This window comes from Xiphophorus hellerii, chromosome 3, assembly GCF_003331165.1.
Source record: "Xiphophorus hellerii strain 12219 chromosome 3, Xiphophorus_hellerii-4.1, whole genome shotgun sequence".
Classification (NCBI taxonomy): domain Eukaryota; kingdom Metazoa; phylum Chordata; class Actinopteri; order Cyprinodontiformes; family Poeciliidae; genus Xiphophorus; species Xiphophorus hellerii.
In genome coordinates, this window is record NC_045674.1 from 4,288,292 (window position 1) to 4,306,071 (window position 17,780).

Sequence of the window (17,780 nt, forward strand, 5' to 3'; positions counted from 1 at the left end):
TACGTGTGGAAACTGGATGTAATCTGCACATGCTCTTTGGGTTTTTGTGTGGGCCACAGGGAAAACAATAAAAAGAAACAAACCCTGCACATTCCACTCCTCAAAAGCTTTGTTCACATGCAGCTGTTATGCATTACCTACTTCACTTCCATAAGTTCTGCATGCTTTAGCTTGATGTGGACACAATTAAAACCACATTCAGTCATTTTTTTAAATGACCTAAAATAAGAAAATGTGAAGTCTCACATCTTTTAATCTGTGAGCTGGAATGTCCAGGTAAAACTAATGTTGTCATTTAATCAATGACAATGTATACTTTACCCCACCTAATACCTGTAAAACCAAACCCACAAGTAATGGCAATACGACAGAATTTTAAATATTTATTCAGATTTTATTCAACTACTATCCTTATATATATAATTTGCAAGTCATGCTGCCATTAGTTCTCTGTTTTTGTTTCCATAGAATTTGCCTCCCAGACTTTTTCTTCTGTGATTAAAATTGATCAGTATTAAAGGAACTCATAAATTTGACTGCACTGGATTATCATTTAAACTGAACTAAAATATGACAAATTATAACATGCAGCCAACATGAGCAGCTCAATAATAATGAGCTGCTCATGTTGGCTGCATGTTGGAGTAGCTCAGTTACATTAGAATTGATTTGTCACCCTTTGAGCATCTTTGGACAATTATTCCCTCTAGTTTTGGATGATGTGCAACTGGAATGATTTTTGCTCTTGTGTTTTTAATTTTAGAAAGTTTTTATGACAACAAGAACTTGTTTTTACAACTGGGAGCAGCTGAGTTGCATCTCAAAAGCTCAAATAATACCTGAATTACAACCCAGCTCAGATCTAAAGGGGAGTGGCAAAAGCAAATGAGGTGGATTATTAATGTTTGCCATCAACTGATGATGTCAACCATGAAATGTTAATGTGAAATATTATCTCTGTTGCCTCAATATTGAGCTGGTAGCAATTTACGACAGTCATGAGACCATCATACAGCAACGATATTCAGTCAGAGGCCTCCTCAGATTCGTTGTAAAACTGACTGCTGTCAGAGTTCCTTCCTCCAAACAGCATCACCACAACGACTCTTTGAAGATACATGGATGATTTGAGCTATGATAACATTTGTCTTTTGGACAAAGACAGTATTTTTGAATGGAATTTAACTAAACTGAATTAGAATAGCGTGTCACACAGCATGCAATGTGCCTCAAGATGATATTCATTGTAAATTGATGCTATATAAATAATCTATAAAAAATTGAATGATCAATCAGCGTTTGTGGGAGTGAGATAATGCAAAACCTCAAAAGGTTATGACAGATAACTTGTTTCCATCAAACTAAAAATGACTAAAACAAACACTAATGAGTATCTAGGAAAACTAGAGCTGGAATGTTCAGGTAAAACTACTGTAGTGAAGGGAGTTTAGGTTTAGCATGGATTTGGGTCAGTTACTTTTTAGGATAACATTAGAACATTTCATGGAAACAATTTCTCTTACACAACTAAGACAGCCATGATGCTGACAAAGTGTGTGCTTAAAAATAAAAGCTTGTGAGTCTCTGTCAAGTGATGCATGCAAGACATATGATATTACTGTGTAAACTCCATAGAGTATGAAAGGAAAAATTGATAAAAATGCATATTTACATTTTTCTGAGTGAGGAAAGGTGTGTATGGGTGAGAGACTTTTTCTAAGTATCACATAACAGGAACATAAACACTCGACAGCCGTCTTTTCCTGTATATATAGTAGTGTGCATGTTTGGAAAGTATTTAGAGCACCATTGATGATTAGTACAGTTTTAACACAAAAAATATATTTATAAATGAGGCATACAGAGCTAATAAGTATGCATCGAGCAGACATGTCTGTCTGTCTATTTAACGACTACTTGTTCTAGTCTATCTAGGACTGAAAGCAAAGCACTTACCTTTTGGATTAAGCTCTGCAGAAAGTAGGAAGAGAAGAAGTAAAAATAAAAAATACATTCTGAGAGCTCAGATAAATGAAACTGCACAATTGGAATCCAGTAAAACATAAAAGAAGAAGAGGACATTAATGATAAAGAACAAATCAGCACTTATCCATATGTTCCTAACAGACTCCTTGGCTCTCAGTTTACTGGTGCTTCCTCTAATCTCTAAAACTTGAATGGGGAGCAGATCTTTTAGTTTTCAGGACCCTCTCTACGCTTGTGGAACCAGCTCCTAGTTTTAATCTAGCCTTAAAATGATTGCTTTAGTAGATTATAGATTATAGTTAATAGTTCACATTTAAAATTGGAGTTATGTTTCTTAGATTAAAAGGCTCATCTGGGTAGCACAGTAACTAGATAATGCTACCAACAGCTATAAGCAATATCTCTCCTGTTGTCCAGCTTTTACGTTTCTTTAACATAAAAATACTCCTGCATTAGTTTATTTTATTTTATCTTATTTTATTTTATCTGTCTCCTCAAACCCCAGTCAGTCATGGCAGCCAGGTACTGCTGGATGTTTCTTTCTGTTAAAAGGGAGTTTTCCTCTTCACTGTCGCTCCATGCATGCTCAGTATGAGGAATTGCTCTAAAGTCAACAAAGCAGGCAATTGTCTACTGTCTCTATGTTTGTCCAGGAGGAGTGAATGCTGCAAGCCAGTGACTCACTGGATTTTCTTGGAAAATTTTTCAAGCAATCTGAATAATGAACTTTATTGTTTGATAACTAGGATCATTTGAAATGTATGTATGATTGGATTTACGTGTTGTGGATTGGTGGTATACAAATTAATGGAATTGAATCAAACCTCAATATGTGAATATAGAGAAATTTAAGACATCTTATGAAATGGTTTTTCCTGCCAAGTCAAAATCAAACAGTGCAGCTAGAGGAGGATGCTGCAAGTGAGCCAAGCTGACACTGAATATGAGGGGACATCCTCAAAAATTATAAAAAGCTTATTACAAGCTGGACTGAGAGAAATAGCCAAATAAAATATGTATGAGTAAGTATGTATACAGCACAAACTATTGAGTGTAAATATAAACCCTTGTATGTCATGTCACACTGAGAACACCTGCCAAACAACATATGAGATGTTTAAAAGGAAAACACACAAGACTGAGCATCTCTATCCCTGCTCCTCAGGGCTATGTTTTACCAGCTGCTCTGGGATTTGAAAAGTCTGTCTGCTGCTTCTCTAGCTTTAAGCCACAGCAATAGAAGCCAGGAAGATTAAGATCTGATTTGATTGGTTAAAGAGGATTTCCTTGGAAGGTGAATGGGAAGCAGATGGATGAGTTGTAAGCCAATAGAAATGGGAAGGAGGTGCAGAGTGAAAAAGTTCCCCTGGCAAAATTGATGAAAGTCACGCTTTCATATGGGTGTCTCTGTTTACTGTAAAAACTCTGGCTTTCTCACCGTCTCTCGTGTCATAGCCTCATTTAAACTTAATGGGAAAAAAATCTGATTTATTTATTTTTTCTCGACTGGTTCAAAAAGATCTTCAGTTTTCACCAAGTCACTAGCAGTCAAAATCGGTAAAATGCCTCCTTTATGGTACTCTAAAAAACATTTAATATCTGTCTACTTTACACATCCAAGGAGATCATTAAGTGTGACTACATCCACGATTCCTCATGGACACTTCTGTTTTCTGCTGTTGCCAGGAAGACAATGACACATCACTGACACAAAATCTAAGTGTCCTGGTTATAACTTCAGTTTTGGATACATTCAGGAAGTAGTTTTATTGTTGCATATTTTGTTTATTAGCACCTATAAGGAGGAAACCTAGCTGTTAACTATTGTAATTTAAAACTAACATATCAAACTGTCCCTGTAATATTTATCTGAAATCTTTTGTTGCAACATTTTAACTGTTGCTTTACAGAATGATACACAACGTTTATATTGAATTTCTACCAATATAACATTTTGGAAATGATAGGTGACTCAGATACAAGCTAAATAAATTTGTATAGTTTGATCTTTTTAATCCATTTGTTTTATCAGATGATTTTATTGGACAATTAAGGATGGATTACAGTTTTGTCATTGCAGGGAAATGGAGGCTTTGGCATCACAAAAATAAATAAATTTAAAACATCAGCTGGGTGGAGTTAAAAAGTTAGAGACCCTTCAGGCATCCAAGGAGACTGAATTACTTCAACTACCCTTCATAATGTCAAGGAACAGCATACTTAGCAACCTTTTTGAGTCTGTCAGTGCAACAAAATTACATTTTTGACAATGAACATTTCCAAGCTACATTTGGTGAAAGCTAAGCCTCTCAAAGAAATCAAAAGCTACAAATAAGTTTCTAATATAAAATGTAAGAGAATGAAAGATAAGGATGAAGAAGCAATGCTGAGTTACATGCTACCTCCAAAATCTGCTACTGAGCTTTTGTATGATACTCACTAACAAAAACAGCTAAAAACATAAACTGCTTGGCACAGGGGATGAGACATGCCAACAAAAACTCAGTGCAAATGGGTTTCAAACATGGTGTTCCAACAAACTGATGCAGCTCCTGGAGACATGGGTATGTGGAGATGTTGGTCATCCTCCAAAACTCGGTTAAACAGGAGAAAACAAAGACAGTTAGCTTGAATTTTGGTTTTCAGTTGCTATAGTAACCAATGAATCATGGCTGGCCATGTTTTATGGAAAGTATCATCCGCATGCAACTATTCGTCACTCACATGAAAATAATCAGTATGTACGCAAGCTAACAATGCACTGTAAATGCCAGCCTGACCACTTGATCCCATTCAAGTGTGTTTGTGCAAAGCCCACTCTCATGGTTTTAGGAAAATCACAGAGGGGCACTAATGAAATTCTTTCTAGATTGTAACAGCCCTTGCCATCATCAGGCCTTCTTTGAAGGTTTTAAGAAGTCAACAGTCTTAAATGTCAAAGCCTTTGTAGAGCTTAAAGATGGACACAGTAGCCTCAGGGTGGGATTGTGTTATGCGGAGTAGGGTGGTGTGGAGGCGTAATCATCAGCCCTGGGTGGCAGTGAATACAAAGTGTTGCATTCCTTCCAAGCCAGAACAGCATTTTGGGGATAAGAAGTGATGAGGCACTACTGCAGATTAGCACTGAAGAAACAGAAAACTACAATCAAACTCTACCACATTGCTATAGGAATGCTCCTGGAGAGAACCACTTGGCATCTCACCACAAGATGGTTTACTGCAGTGGACACAGAGTTTCAGAGCAAAACCAACCCTTTATTGAAGCAGTGCTGGGCCTGGCAACAATATCCTATTGGCATGCTAACCCACACTCTGGTGTCAAGTGTTAAAAAAAGCAGTTGGCATGATGCGACAGTGATGTGGTAAAGGTTTAATTAGGTTTAGGTAAAACATATGTCAGTTTGGGAAAAGATTATGAATTGTGTTGAAGTGTCAGGATAAAAATAGAACAGCACATAAAGTCAGAAAAAGGTTATAAAATACCACTTTGCCTATCTGCAATTGTTAGCATCTATGCTACAGCTTTTTCTGCAAGCTTGCAAAGCAGTTGGGTAAATGTATGCATTTTCTCTGAGACAAATTTGGATTTGTGGAAATATTTTCAGTGGCAAAAGACACTGATGGTCCTGGCATAGAAACTAAAAGAGTGCCACCCTTCAATGTATCACCATTCATAAGCTAGAGTGGGCAAACTACAAGCTGAATATCCACACTTCCTGATCATCTCAACTTGCAGCGTTACCACTAATTAACTAGCTAATATCAGCTTATTACACTAATATTGTTCTTTAAGGATGAAACAAGAAAGGGGATAGTACAGCATGAAATAAGCACAGAGATGTAAACATTTTTGTCTACAGGTAAAGTAAGTAATTAAAACATTTTGTTTGTTTTTTATATATATGTATATATTTCTAAATTATTTAAATATCTAAATTCACATCATACATTTCTAACACCCCAAGAAATCCACAAAACTTCAATGGCAACAAAACATTTCTTCAAGTATCATCGAAACTTATTTTCTTCATAATTAAATTTTCCATAACTTCATAAGTGGACTAATTTGGTTAGATTTCTTTCCATGTGTGAATCACTTGGGTAAATATCTGTTGCAAATTTCATGTCAACAGAATTAGAAATACATTTTCTGGGGGAGGCGTGGGGGGACTGATGTGTTCAATAATTAGTTTCTCTATTGTCCGGGGTGCCAAGCTTAAAGCACTCAGGATCTTCTCCAGAGCTTTTAAAATTGTTTAGATTTTTTTTAATTATTCATAAGTCATGCTGATACAGCAGCTAGGACAGCTTTTACTTTGACAACAAATATTGCGGCATCTTCACCCCAGCTGAATTGATTTCTTAAGGTAATAAAAGGCTCAATAGCCAATTTTAAGGCTTAGTAGACAGTTGAGAAATTAGTTGCAAGAAACTTTAATCTCTTATAACCCATTGTCAATTGTTCCTTTCTCCACTCATAACATACTGCCATTGTTTTGTTTCTTTACATTCACAGTATTGTGAATGTATTTTTTCTGTATATTCAGCCATCTTTTCACCTGAGTATAGCTATAAACTAACCTACGTCTCTTTGCTTTCCATCTTAAATCAGACTTTTCTAATGCCTAACGCCCAACAAGTGCTTTCCAAAACTGAAAATCACTTTCCAACATGCTCTCGACAAGCTGCTTTGCTTTTAAGGCCCATTGAAATACTCCAGACTTCTTATTTTCAGCTATTTATAGCATCACAATAACCCTTAACAAGAAAGAAACACTTCCCAATATTTCCAGACATTTCACATTAAGTGTGCTTCTGGGGAGGAAAAACTGTTCCACCAACAGAGGTCTGCCAAAGCAAATGTAATCCAAGGGAAACAATAGCACAAAACATAAGCCTTTTTTCATGACCTGATTTCCGAACAAATGCAGATCCTTTTTTTCTTTTAAAGGAGGTCTGTGACATTTAAAAATAAAGAGTGGTTCTGTTGCTTTGGAAAGTTATATCTTCCAGATATATTGCGAAACCTGGAAACAGATGCCTGGAGGCAGCAAGGGGATGAACTGGGCTCATCTGGAAAGAGCCCAAATGTCATTACACCATTCCAGTTCTCTGTTAGCAGGATGGTGTTCAGCCCTGTCACACAACCCTAGTTTTGATGTTACAGACCAGACACCTGCTAACTTCATAAGGTTTTTGCTAATGCACCAGGTATTTAAGAACATTTTACATCTACTATAAAGATAAGTTTTATATATATCTTTTTTTTCCCAGTGAAACTATATAAAATCTGTCCTGCAGTAAAATCAAATGTGCATTTACCATAATGACTATTGTAACTGGTATTAGATCCTTACAACTTTACAAATAAACAAAATTAAACATTTCATAAATATGTGCACAGGTAGAAATGAAATTTTTATAATGGAGCTTCCATTCCCTGCATATTGATAGCTAATCTGACAATTTTATAAAAGCTACAGAGATGAGCCTGATGGTTCAAACAACATATGGTCCACTGCAACTTTACATAAAAACATCACAACGGAGCTTCAGCACATGAGTTTTTACTTCAATAAAAACTAATGCAATGTAAAAGTCAGTGCCTTACAAAGAATTTTAATGCCTCCAGTAACCATCCTCAACAACATTGTGCCTGCTGTGCAACACTTATGGCTCCTAGGAGCCACCCTTTCTCGGTATCAAAGATGGTCCTCAGACGTAGACACTGTTTGCATGAAGGCCCAGCAGAAACTGTGATTCCTACAGCAACTCAAGAAGTAAAATCTTCCACAATTACTACTACTACAACACTGTTTTTACTCAGTCTTGTCTGTGTGGTTTGGTTCATCCATAAAACAGGACTAGACTGCATGAAACAATTAGGTCCACAGAGAGGATCATCAGGGCTTGTCTTCCCCCCTTGTAAAGTCAAGGGTCAGGAAAATGGCAACTAACATCTCTGCAGACCTCACACATCCTGGACACAAACTGTTTAAGCTTTTGCCTTCAGGTCAGCAGGCTATGTGCAAAAACCAGCTGCCACAGAGACGGTTTCTCCCCCCAGGCTGTCTCTCCGATGAAAACAATAAACATCATACAGCCTCAGCTACTCTACAGTGAAATAAAATAATCATATTTGCAGTAAAACCTGTTTTTCTTTTTTTGTTGTTTATTTCATCCTATTATTTTTATTATATTTTTATGCATGTAAAACCAAAGTCAAATTCCTTGCTTTAGCCAAAGAAGCTTCATTTGAAAACAAAGAATGACATTTTATTCTATTTAAGGTAAACGTCTGAAGGTGCTAATAGAAACCAAACACATGTCACAAGGGTCCTTTTACCTGTTGGCGAACTATAGGACACGACAATATCTCCGGTCAGATCAGCAGGGAGGTATTGGCCATTGAGGAAAGCTGAAAAAGCCACTTCTTTGGTTGAACCAACACCTGAAAAAAAAAACATATTTTTTTAACCACCAGATAAGGAACAGCTTTATTTTTATGTAGCTCCACCAGTGTATTTCTCTGCATTTTAAAATATAAAAATTTAAGCCAGCTAACAAAAAATATCAAAATGATTTGTTTTCAGCAAACAGTTACCTTAACATCCTCATCAGAATTGTTATTGGGAAGAATAACAACTATAAAATATTACATTTCCTAAAAAATAAGTTTATTAGAGTTGCTACTTAAACAAGGCAAACTATGACAGTATATCATCACTCCTTGCACATTGTTGCTACTACAGGGTAAAAGTGGGTTTTTCAACAAACACTATTATCTTGAATTTCATACCTAAATTTAATAGAAATAAGGTGGCTAGTAATAAAGAGTAAAAAACAGACTCAGATAAATATAACATGAGTAAAAATAAAATGCATTTTGAAATGATTTCATTTAGGAATTACTAGGGTTTTCGACCTCCCCCCTGAAGTCCCGAAACAGGGTCAAAAGACCCTGAGTCCAAACTGACGACTCTGATGGCTCAAATTAGCATCCCTTCTTCAATTGTAAATGTGGCCATTGACCGTCAGGCCAGAAGGTAGGAGTGGAAAATCATGCAAAAAGTGTAAGCAAAAGAGATCTGGGATCCTTCAGGTCAGTCGACCAGTCTCTGGGCTCCAAAGGTAGAAATGTTAAATGACCCTTCTCTGGTAATGCTAAGCAAAAAAAAAAGGTATTCCAATCAACCTGCCCTCACAGTATGCGGAAAATAATCTCCCCTAAACAGCTGATTTTACAAACCTTGGCAGCAACGCCCTGTATCAAAAATAGGTAAAGTCATTTTCATTGATGTGAATGAATTTTTGCCCCCCTCGTATGTGACAAAAACAAACACACAATATCTGTAAAGGGGCAGATCCAGTTCCATTGAACTGGACTTGAGTTTGGACTTTAGCATAATGCAAAAAAATGGCAGCAGAAAGTTTTACAAAATGGCCTGTAGTAAGTAGAAGCATTTTAATAGATGATCCCCTTAAAGTAAGGGCTCTTCTACAGAAAACAGATCAAGTGAGAGTAACTTATTGCCTTGATGTTGGATTTATTTTAAAATCTACAATGTGTCAGCTTGCAAAACTCAATGCTACATTAATTTGGATGTGAAAATAAAGTTATAATAGATATTCTTAACTGATATCAGTTCAGCTTTTTAACTAAAAGGACACTGTATGATAAAAATAGAAGTTGGTGTGTCAACCAGACATGCAAACACAAACACGCAGTCAGTATTATGAAGTTGGTGACAGAACTGGACACTGTGTGCTCAATACTAACCAGATCCTTTAATGTGTATACACACACACACACGCATAGTACTGCTCAAGCACTGCTTACATTCAACATCACTATGCGAGGTGAAGACATAAAATAAAAGCTTCAACTAGAACTCTACCCTGTGTGTGCGTGTAAGTATATGTGGGGGTGAACCCAAGACTGAAATTATATGTACCATGAGAGATGGGTGATGACTTGTAGCTTCCTTTAAAACGCCTGAAAACCAACAGAAAGTAGAGGGGGAAAGAGAGCTGGGGAGAAAGAGCAGGGATCAAATACGGCTGGAGAGGAAAGGATATATTACAGCTAATGGCTCCATGCAGTCAGACACACACATGCACACACACACGCATACAGGGCGGTATGTTGGTGAAATGGGGCGTGATGTTTTTGGGCCCAGTCTGTTACAGGTGACTGAATCCCGAGTGTATGTGCATGTGTTCAAATGGAAAAGCATAAAAGTCTGCGTAACTTCTCAAAGTTGAGAGTAAAGAGTGTGTGAATGTTTCTGAATCCGTATATCACTGAGGTTAGTAGGTTTAACATGGAACGGTAAAAAACCTTGATGTGTTTAATTATGCATGCACACAAACATGCCGAGCTGGTAGTGATGCAAGGCCCTCCTGGGGAGAACAGACAGATCAACCAGAGGCTAAACAGATGGAAAAAAATAGATAATAAAGAACTAAATTTAAACATAAAGACCTGATTTTTCACTTTTTAAATAATTTTGCAAGACTATTTCTAAAACTGAAAAACCAATGAGAAAATAAGCCTAAATGGAAAATACAATCTTGTATCATAAACCAGTAAAACAGCTTTTTTTATTCCAGTAGCTTATTTTTATATCTTGTTTAAGCATACGGTTAGTTCCCTCCGTGCTTGTCAGTCAGTCTGTCAACTGAAGGCTTTTAACCTCTGTGCCCTGAAGGTCACCCTGGTCAGACTGGCTTAAGTGCTTTAAGTGTTTTCAGTCCCGTTAAGACCAACAAACACCACCAAAGGAGACACAAAGTAATCCCTCTTCCTCTCTTTTCTTTCATTTCTCTTTAGCTCTTCATTATACATTGAAACACATTCAGACAGGCCAGAACAAGAGCTGTGGGCATCAAATCTGTGAGCACCAGGTAATGCGTCTGATTGACCTCTGTGTCTGACCCGGTGAGACTGTTCAGACTGGCCCCAGTGTTCTCAAGCACATTAAGCCATTAGCACCCCATCCAAGAAAAACAAACTCCTTAAAGGAGACTGAAATCCCCTGCTTTACTACTGTACATTTCTCTTCCTTTTCCAATCCCTAGCTTTCACCTTTTCTCCACCTTCATAAACTATTTGCTTTTTCCATTTCTTTACCGCTTTAATGTTTTCCTTATCCACTAGTTTGCTTGGGGATCTTAGCTTTATGCCACCTCATCCCTTTATATTGTCTTATTTGATGATATACTTGTCTCTTCATGTATTCTTATGCAAATGAAGGCTAATATATTTAAAAACTTAACATAAATATACATACCAAAAGAAAGTTTCTGAGATAAGAAAAAATAAGCTTTATAGAACTCCATTGTCGAATCATTTTTATCTATATTTTGTTTGTGCATTGCCCTTTAAAATCTTACACAAAACGTCATACTTAAAGATAAGCCGAAGGAGCCTTCAACAACCTTTCTAATCAAATAAATATTTCATGATTCATTCTAACCATGTTTGTCTGTAATAAAAGTAAATAAAGGAACGGAGAACGTCTACTTCACCTGCTGGCGTTTCTGCTAAATTTGTGTTCACTGTTCGGTTTGTAATCCGGCCAAAATCTAATCACAGAAGGTGCCTCACTGCTGCTGAGAGTGATCTTGACACTATTCAGAGAGTCATACTGTGTGTTCATGCCAGGGGCAGCTCACTCTCTCTGTCAGGATTCAGGTTAAAGTACTTGACGGCTCAGGTTAAACTGATGACGGACTTTGATGAAAAGGTTAGAGGTAATGAGGGGTGAAGATGGGGATCAATACCACACAAGGAGCAAGAGCCATAAGTGTGTTTCTCTTTCCAGTTCTCCCCATATGCAGATAATATCAAAACCAAAACAAATAACAGGAAAACAAATATTAATGATAATATTTTGGCCCTTCGGTGGAATTGCAGTATGTGTATGATGTATGTGTGAGATGTTAAACAATGACCTCATGGTCGTTGTTGGCGTGGATTAGGTCAGGTCACATAAAATATGCCTGTTCAAAATCATAAACGCATTAGTATTGCTATCATGCTATCATGCTGACATGTAGTTACCAAACTAAAGTGGATAACAGAGCAGAATTTCTTTATTTGTAGTGACAATTAACTACAAGACAATGTTCTGGATGACTGGAGAAATATGATTGCCTTCAAAATTATTGGCATCTTGAGGAAAGATGTGGACAAAGTCTGTAAAATAACAGGTTGCTACAGAAATGGTTGTGAGCCACATACCCTCCTTGGTTTGTGTTGTACCAACATACACATAAGTCCTATTTAAGCCTTACTGGTCACAGGAGAGTAGCTATATATTCCTGAAACTTAATAAAGATCAAGAAGTAACTCAGCATGTTATTTAGTTATTCCCATTTTCAAACATAGCCAGGAGAAACACAGCTTTTTGTCAATTCATGTGTATAACTCAAGTCATGGATTACTAATTAAAAGTACCTAGATATTGCTATCAACTTAAAAATGCTAAAGCACAAAAAATATGTCTAATATAATAGTGTAAATACCATTAGCATGTATGATTTTGTTGAAAACACATATTTCTGAACAAATTAAGCTAAACATGAAGAGCTTATTTAGTTCTTCATGTTTTGTAATGAAGAACTGAGCCACTAAGAACCTGATTGGATTTTTGAAAATTATCATTGTATAACAACATTGCTGTGATAAAACATTTATTTGTTTGAAGCTTTTCAGACATTTGAAAACTGCTGTGGTTGTTGTAGACATATCTTTAATTAAACTTTATTATGCTCTTCTATCTTCATTGTTTCAATTAACATTTTCTTCTTCAGACAATTAAAGTAATTCCAGTGTTGTAAATTGGAATACAGGAAGATGATGAGAGAAATAACAAAAGGGTCATTAGAGCAGGAAAATATTAAAGACATTTTAGAAGGAATGAGTGAAAGAAATAATCTGCAAAAGGAAAAAATGAAATGAAATGGCGAGAAAATAAGTGAAGAGAAGGAGGGAGCAGGACTTACGAGTGGGAACGGGAGGCAGAACAAAGGAGGTAGTGTGTTGGACAGGGGATTGAGCCGCCATCTGAGACGAATAAAAACTGGAATAACAATAAAAGTCAGAGGGCGCTACTTCCCCTACTCTTTACACACATCGTTCACCGCATGTAGGTTTGCGCTCACACATGTATCAATGAGGTTTTACCTTTTTTTGTTACGTTTTATTCATTTTGGTAACTCAAATTCACACCTATAATGAACGTTTGCAGGCATGAGGACACATTCTAACCAGAGGAATCAAACAAAGTATGTTCACACAGCCAACAGCTCTACAAAAAGAACAGAAAGAGAGTTACACTGACCCTTCATTTTATTCATGTAGCTTGTGTATTTATATGTTTGGAGAAAATCTTTATCAAAAAACTGCATTCCTTTAAACAGGAAAAGGGTCAACTGAGAGAAAGAGAGACTGTAAAAGAAAAAAAAAAAAACTAATAAAAACCAGACTGAGAAGGTGTCACAGCAGCACTGTTAAAATATTGCTTGTTGCTAGCTGGTGTTTCTCTAAATTGCCAACAGATTTTCACATGACATCCATTACTTTGTCACAACTACTTCGATAACTAGTGACCAGCAAAAGCTATCTACTGAGGGATGTGCATCAAAACTTAGAAACAGTTTTTCCTCCTGGAACAGATTCAGTTTGACAGTATCCAAGGTGGAATTAAAAAAGTAAAAGGATTACGAGATGAGTACCATATTTTCCGGACTATAAGGCGCACATAAAATCCCTATATTTGCAAAAAAAAAAATAGTCAATGCCCTTATATTCCGGTGCGCCTTATGTATGAACAGTGTACCGTATGTTTTATTATGACTTTGGTAAGCAACGAAGCCACTCCCCTTGATTGTCGAAGCATAATCGCTGCTGGTCAGAAACCTCGTGGAGTCAGCTTTCTATGCTGTCTAGACAGGCTTGTTTTGGGGTGGTTCACCACCCCAAAACAGCTTTCACGAAGCATGAGCTTTCACGAAGGCCGGAATCATCAATGAACAGCCAAGCAACAGCAATGAGACTGAATCGGATGATGACGAGAGGGATCCGGGCTTGCTTGGACTGTTGCCCAACTGTTAAATTCCGACACCGAAGACGAGAAATTTGATGGATTCGTAGAAGATGAATGATTGAAAAAGTGAGTGTACTTTTTTGTGTAATATTGACAGTTATTGTTAATGATTTGAATAAAGTCTGACCTATGAGACTACCGTATTTTCTTTCGCTTTATGCGCCTTATAACCCGGTGCGTCTTATATATGAAAATAGATCCGTTCACTGATACTGAATCTTGTAATCCGGTGCACCTTATAGTCCGAAAAATACGGTAAGTTATTGTTGTATAATACAGTATTTCACTAGCAGTTTTAGAGTCAAGAGCAAATAGAAATTTGATTCTTTTATAGTAGAACTGGGCACTTAACAGCTCACGGGTGCAGCCCTAGTCTTAAGGATTTATTTACTGAGGTCAAAGGTACCGTGTCTTTTTGCAAAAACAAACTGGTATTTTTGGAGATTATAGCTCAAAAAAGATTACCATAAAAAAATAATAAAATCTGTTCTCAATGTGCTGTTGCACATTTTGCAACCAGCAGCCAATAAAACACTAAAAAACACGCATGAATAGTTTTTAGCCATGGTCACATATGTTTTGTAATGAAGAGCTGAGCCACTAAGACCCTGATAAGCATTTTTATTAATGTTGCCCTTTAGTACAATTATTGGTGCACTGATGTTTTATAGTATACACTAAGGTTCTAACAAAAACAAAAACATATAAATAAAACCACAACTATTATTCATACCCCTGTCAGATTAAAAATGATTTTAATTTAATCTGACAAGAAATTAGGTAGTCACCTATAAAATAATGTAAAAGGTGTTGTATTTTAAAAATACATATTTTATTATTTACATTTTTAACAGAGTTCTCATTACTCAATAATAATCTCCCTTGGTATTACAACAACTAATACCAGTGTTGTAACACTGAGCAGCTTCTTACATAATAAGCATAAAATGTTTGAGGTTAGAAGACCTCCTCGCAATCACCCTAGTATGTAGCTCCTGCCTCAATTAGATTTATGTCTGGACTCTGACTGGACCAATTGAAATCGAAATTAAAGATTACTTTAATAGTAAATCTGTCAGGGGTATGAATAATTTTGGGCTTAACTATCTGGTTCTGAACAAAAAAATAATAATAATCTGAAATGGAAAAAATATTTCTACGTCAGAGATCTAAACTAAAAAGATTATCTATGAATCCCAATGTTCTTCTTTAAAGAACAAATAGTCCAAAACATTGTTAATACTTAAGAGAAATTGGGATTTTATTTCGTGTAATTTCAGTCCTAACATCAGTGCTGCTACTTTGATCTTCTACCAGAAAATAAATTAAAGTGGTTTCCTTCTGTGCAAATAGGCATGTGATAAATGGGTGCACTAATTCTTAATGCACTGATAGATTTGGACTAGCACTGGATTAAAACAGGACCGTATTTTATTTGTCTGATGGTATTAAAGTTGGGCAAGCAGAATTAATGCTTAGGGATGAACAAAGTCTCCAAAGTGGATAAAAGTCGATGGAAAACTTTCTGCAATGTTATCCCTGAATGTGTGCTTGTGTATTATGTTCTATGACCAGAAGCATTTCAACGGTTGATTTCTGTTAGTAGAAATAAAAAAGTACGACAAAAACAGGCAACACTATTTTACTGTAGATATTTGACATTTTCTTAGCTTGCTATAATGACACGTGTCATGTGAATGCATTTAAGCAGCCATGGATAAGCATGTGCAAAAAATTTGATATCCCTGTGAGTGCTTGTGTGTGTAATTGTTCTTCCTTGAATGTATGCCTTTCAGAGGCTTCTGGGTTTGACCAGCTTGAATGCTACCTAAACTCATATAAACAAAGCATCTCTTTGGTGGTGTAAATGTGACGGGATAATGACTCGTACCCTCTGATCTTCCACATAAACAGTGAAACTTGAAGAGCTGGTGCCAAAACAGAAAAGCTTAGAGCAACTATACCCACGAGAAACATCCACCAGTTTTCCCTTCATGGAATGTTTTTTTGGGGGAATTTATTTTTGACTTACTCTGAGTTTTGCTGGCAGATCTTTAATTGTTTACTCTAACAAAGAAACCAAGTTTTACTTTTGGTTGCGGATTATATTTTTGTGGCAGCTGGATGTTATAAATTACAAACATCTCTTCCACTTGCTCTATACATTGTTACTGTTTCTATATTTAGCTGTAGGTTTCCTTGTGCTATGGAATATTATTGTCAAAACTCTTAAAATTCTTAAATTCTCATATGGCTATTGTAAAAAAAGAGAATATGGGAATAAAATCCTAAAAAAGAAAAAAATACACGACAAATTAAGTCTATTAAGGGAATATACAGTATGTAAATGCAAAAAAAAACTAAACTAAAATTTATGGGGAATGTACCCTGCTGTGCAGCTAGAGCATCATGCTTGCATTAACAGCTGTAGAGGTCATGTACAGCATATGCACAGATAAGAATCCACTGTGGTAAGATGCTTTTCATTTCTGAATAAATGGATCATGAATCATAGGTAAGCAGTGGTCACTTTGAGTCAGGACTTAGGATAAATGGATGGTCCTCCAACCGGCTGCGAAAGCTTCTCACATCTTGAAATCATAAATTCACAATCTCAAAGAGCTTGGTGTCTACTCTTCTGTGATGGATGAGGGTTTCAGCACACGTCAGGAGCAGTTTTGGAATTACAATAAAAGGGGAGTTTTCTGTTAGTAATCGAGCTTTTATGCCCGAGTACATGGTTTCAGAAAATAGCTGGTTCACTGTGTTAGTATAACCTGTGGACATTCACTTGACATGTGACCTCATAATCTTGAGTGAGATTTACTCTTTCATTATGACAAGTGTGCAGATTAAAAGAGAACAAGCAAAGATTGATAAGGTAACACCATTTTATTCAAAGCTTCAGTCCAGATAAATCTACTGTGGCCAGGATGTGTTTGTACAAACCAAGCAAGCAAGGAGCAGATTATTCATGCTTGGCTGCTTTTTTCCTATTTTAGGGAGTTGCTACATTTGGTTTATTATTTCTTAGGAGGAGTCACTGGTGTAAATTTGTTTTAACAGACAACAAAACCTCATGACACATGGAGCACCAGTATGTCATCACTTATGACATATCTTTCTCTCCATGGAAAGATGATTCTCCTTGTTTAGGTTTGGTGATGTGCTGCCATGAAAACAATGTTCTACTCAATTAATTCAAGATTTAAAAATATGACTGAAGACAAATTACAGGGTATTTCTATAGTTTGTAGAGGTGTTTATTAGTAGCAGTGAGGCTTGGGTATAACTCATCAAAATGCAATCAGCTCCAGCTTCATAATCATTTATTGCAAAGACAATCAGAAGTTTAAAGTATTACTGAAACTACACCATTTTTGTGAAACCATGAAATCAGGTGCAAAGTTCATTTCAAAATAGTCAAATGCACAAATGAGCTGAGAAGGAGTCAAATTGCATTACTCTATGAATTAAATTAGAACAATAGTTGAAGAAATGGCCTTTTGTTAGTTGTTACATTAAAATGAAAGTAAAATTTTATTTTAATAAAGGCAAGACATCAAAGTTAATTGTTTGCACCAAGTACTCCAAATAATCGCATACTTTTACAGAATGGTTTAATTGTAGAAAATAACGGTTCAGGATCTCCAGCAGTGTCTAGAGATATGTTTTCATTAC

General features: G+C 36.3%; 1 protein-coding gene across 2 annotated transcripts in view; it reads right to left on the reverse strand.

Moving 5' to 3' along the window:
• Nucleotides 1–17,780, reverse strand: part of bbs9 (Bardet-Biedl syndrome 9) — a 150,652-nt gene that overhangs the window by 105,827 nt on the left and 27,045 nt on the right. Inside the window, exons 14-15 of one of the 2 annotated variants that reach the window (XM_032559325.1) lie at nt 8,333–8,437; nt 1,957–1,971 (exon numbers count right to left, since the gene is read on the reverse strand). In XM_032559325.1, the coding sequence (XP_032415216.1) occupies nt 1,957–1,971; nt 8,333–8,437 (120 nt within the window). The remainder of the gene's footprint in view (nt 1–1,956; nt 1,972–8,332; nt 8,438–17,780) is intronic. The other variant, XM_032559326.1, reaches the window with a different exon arrangement.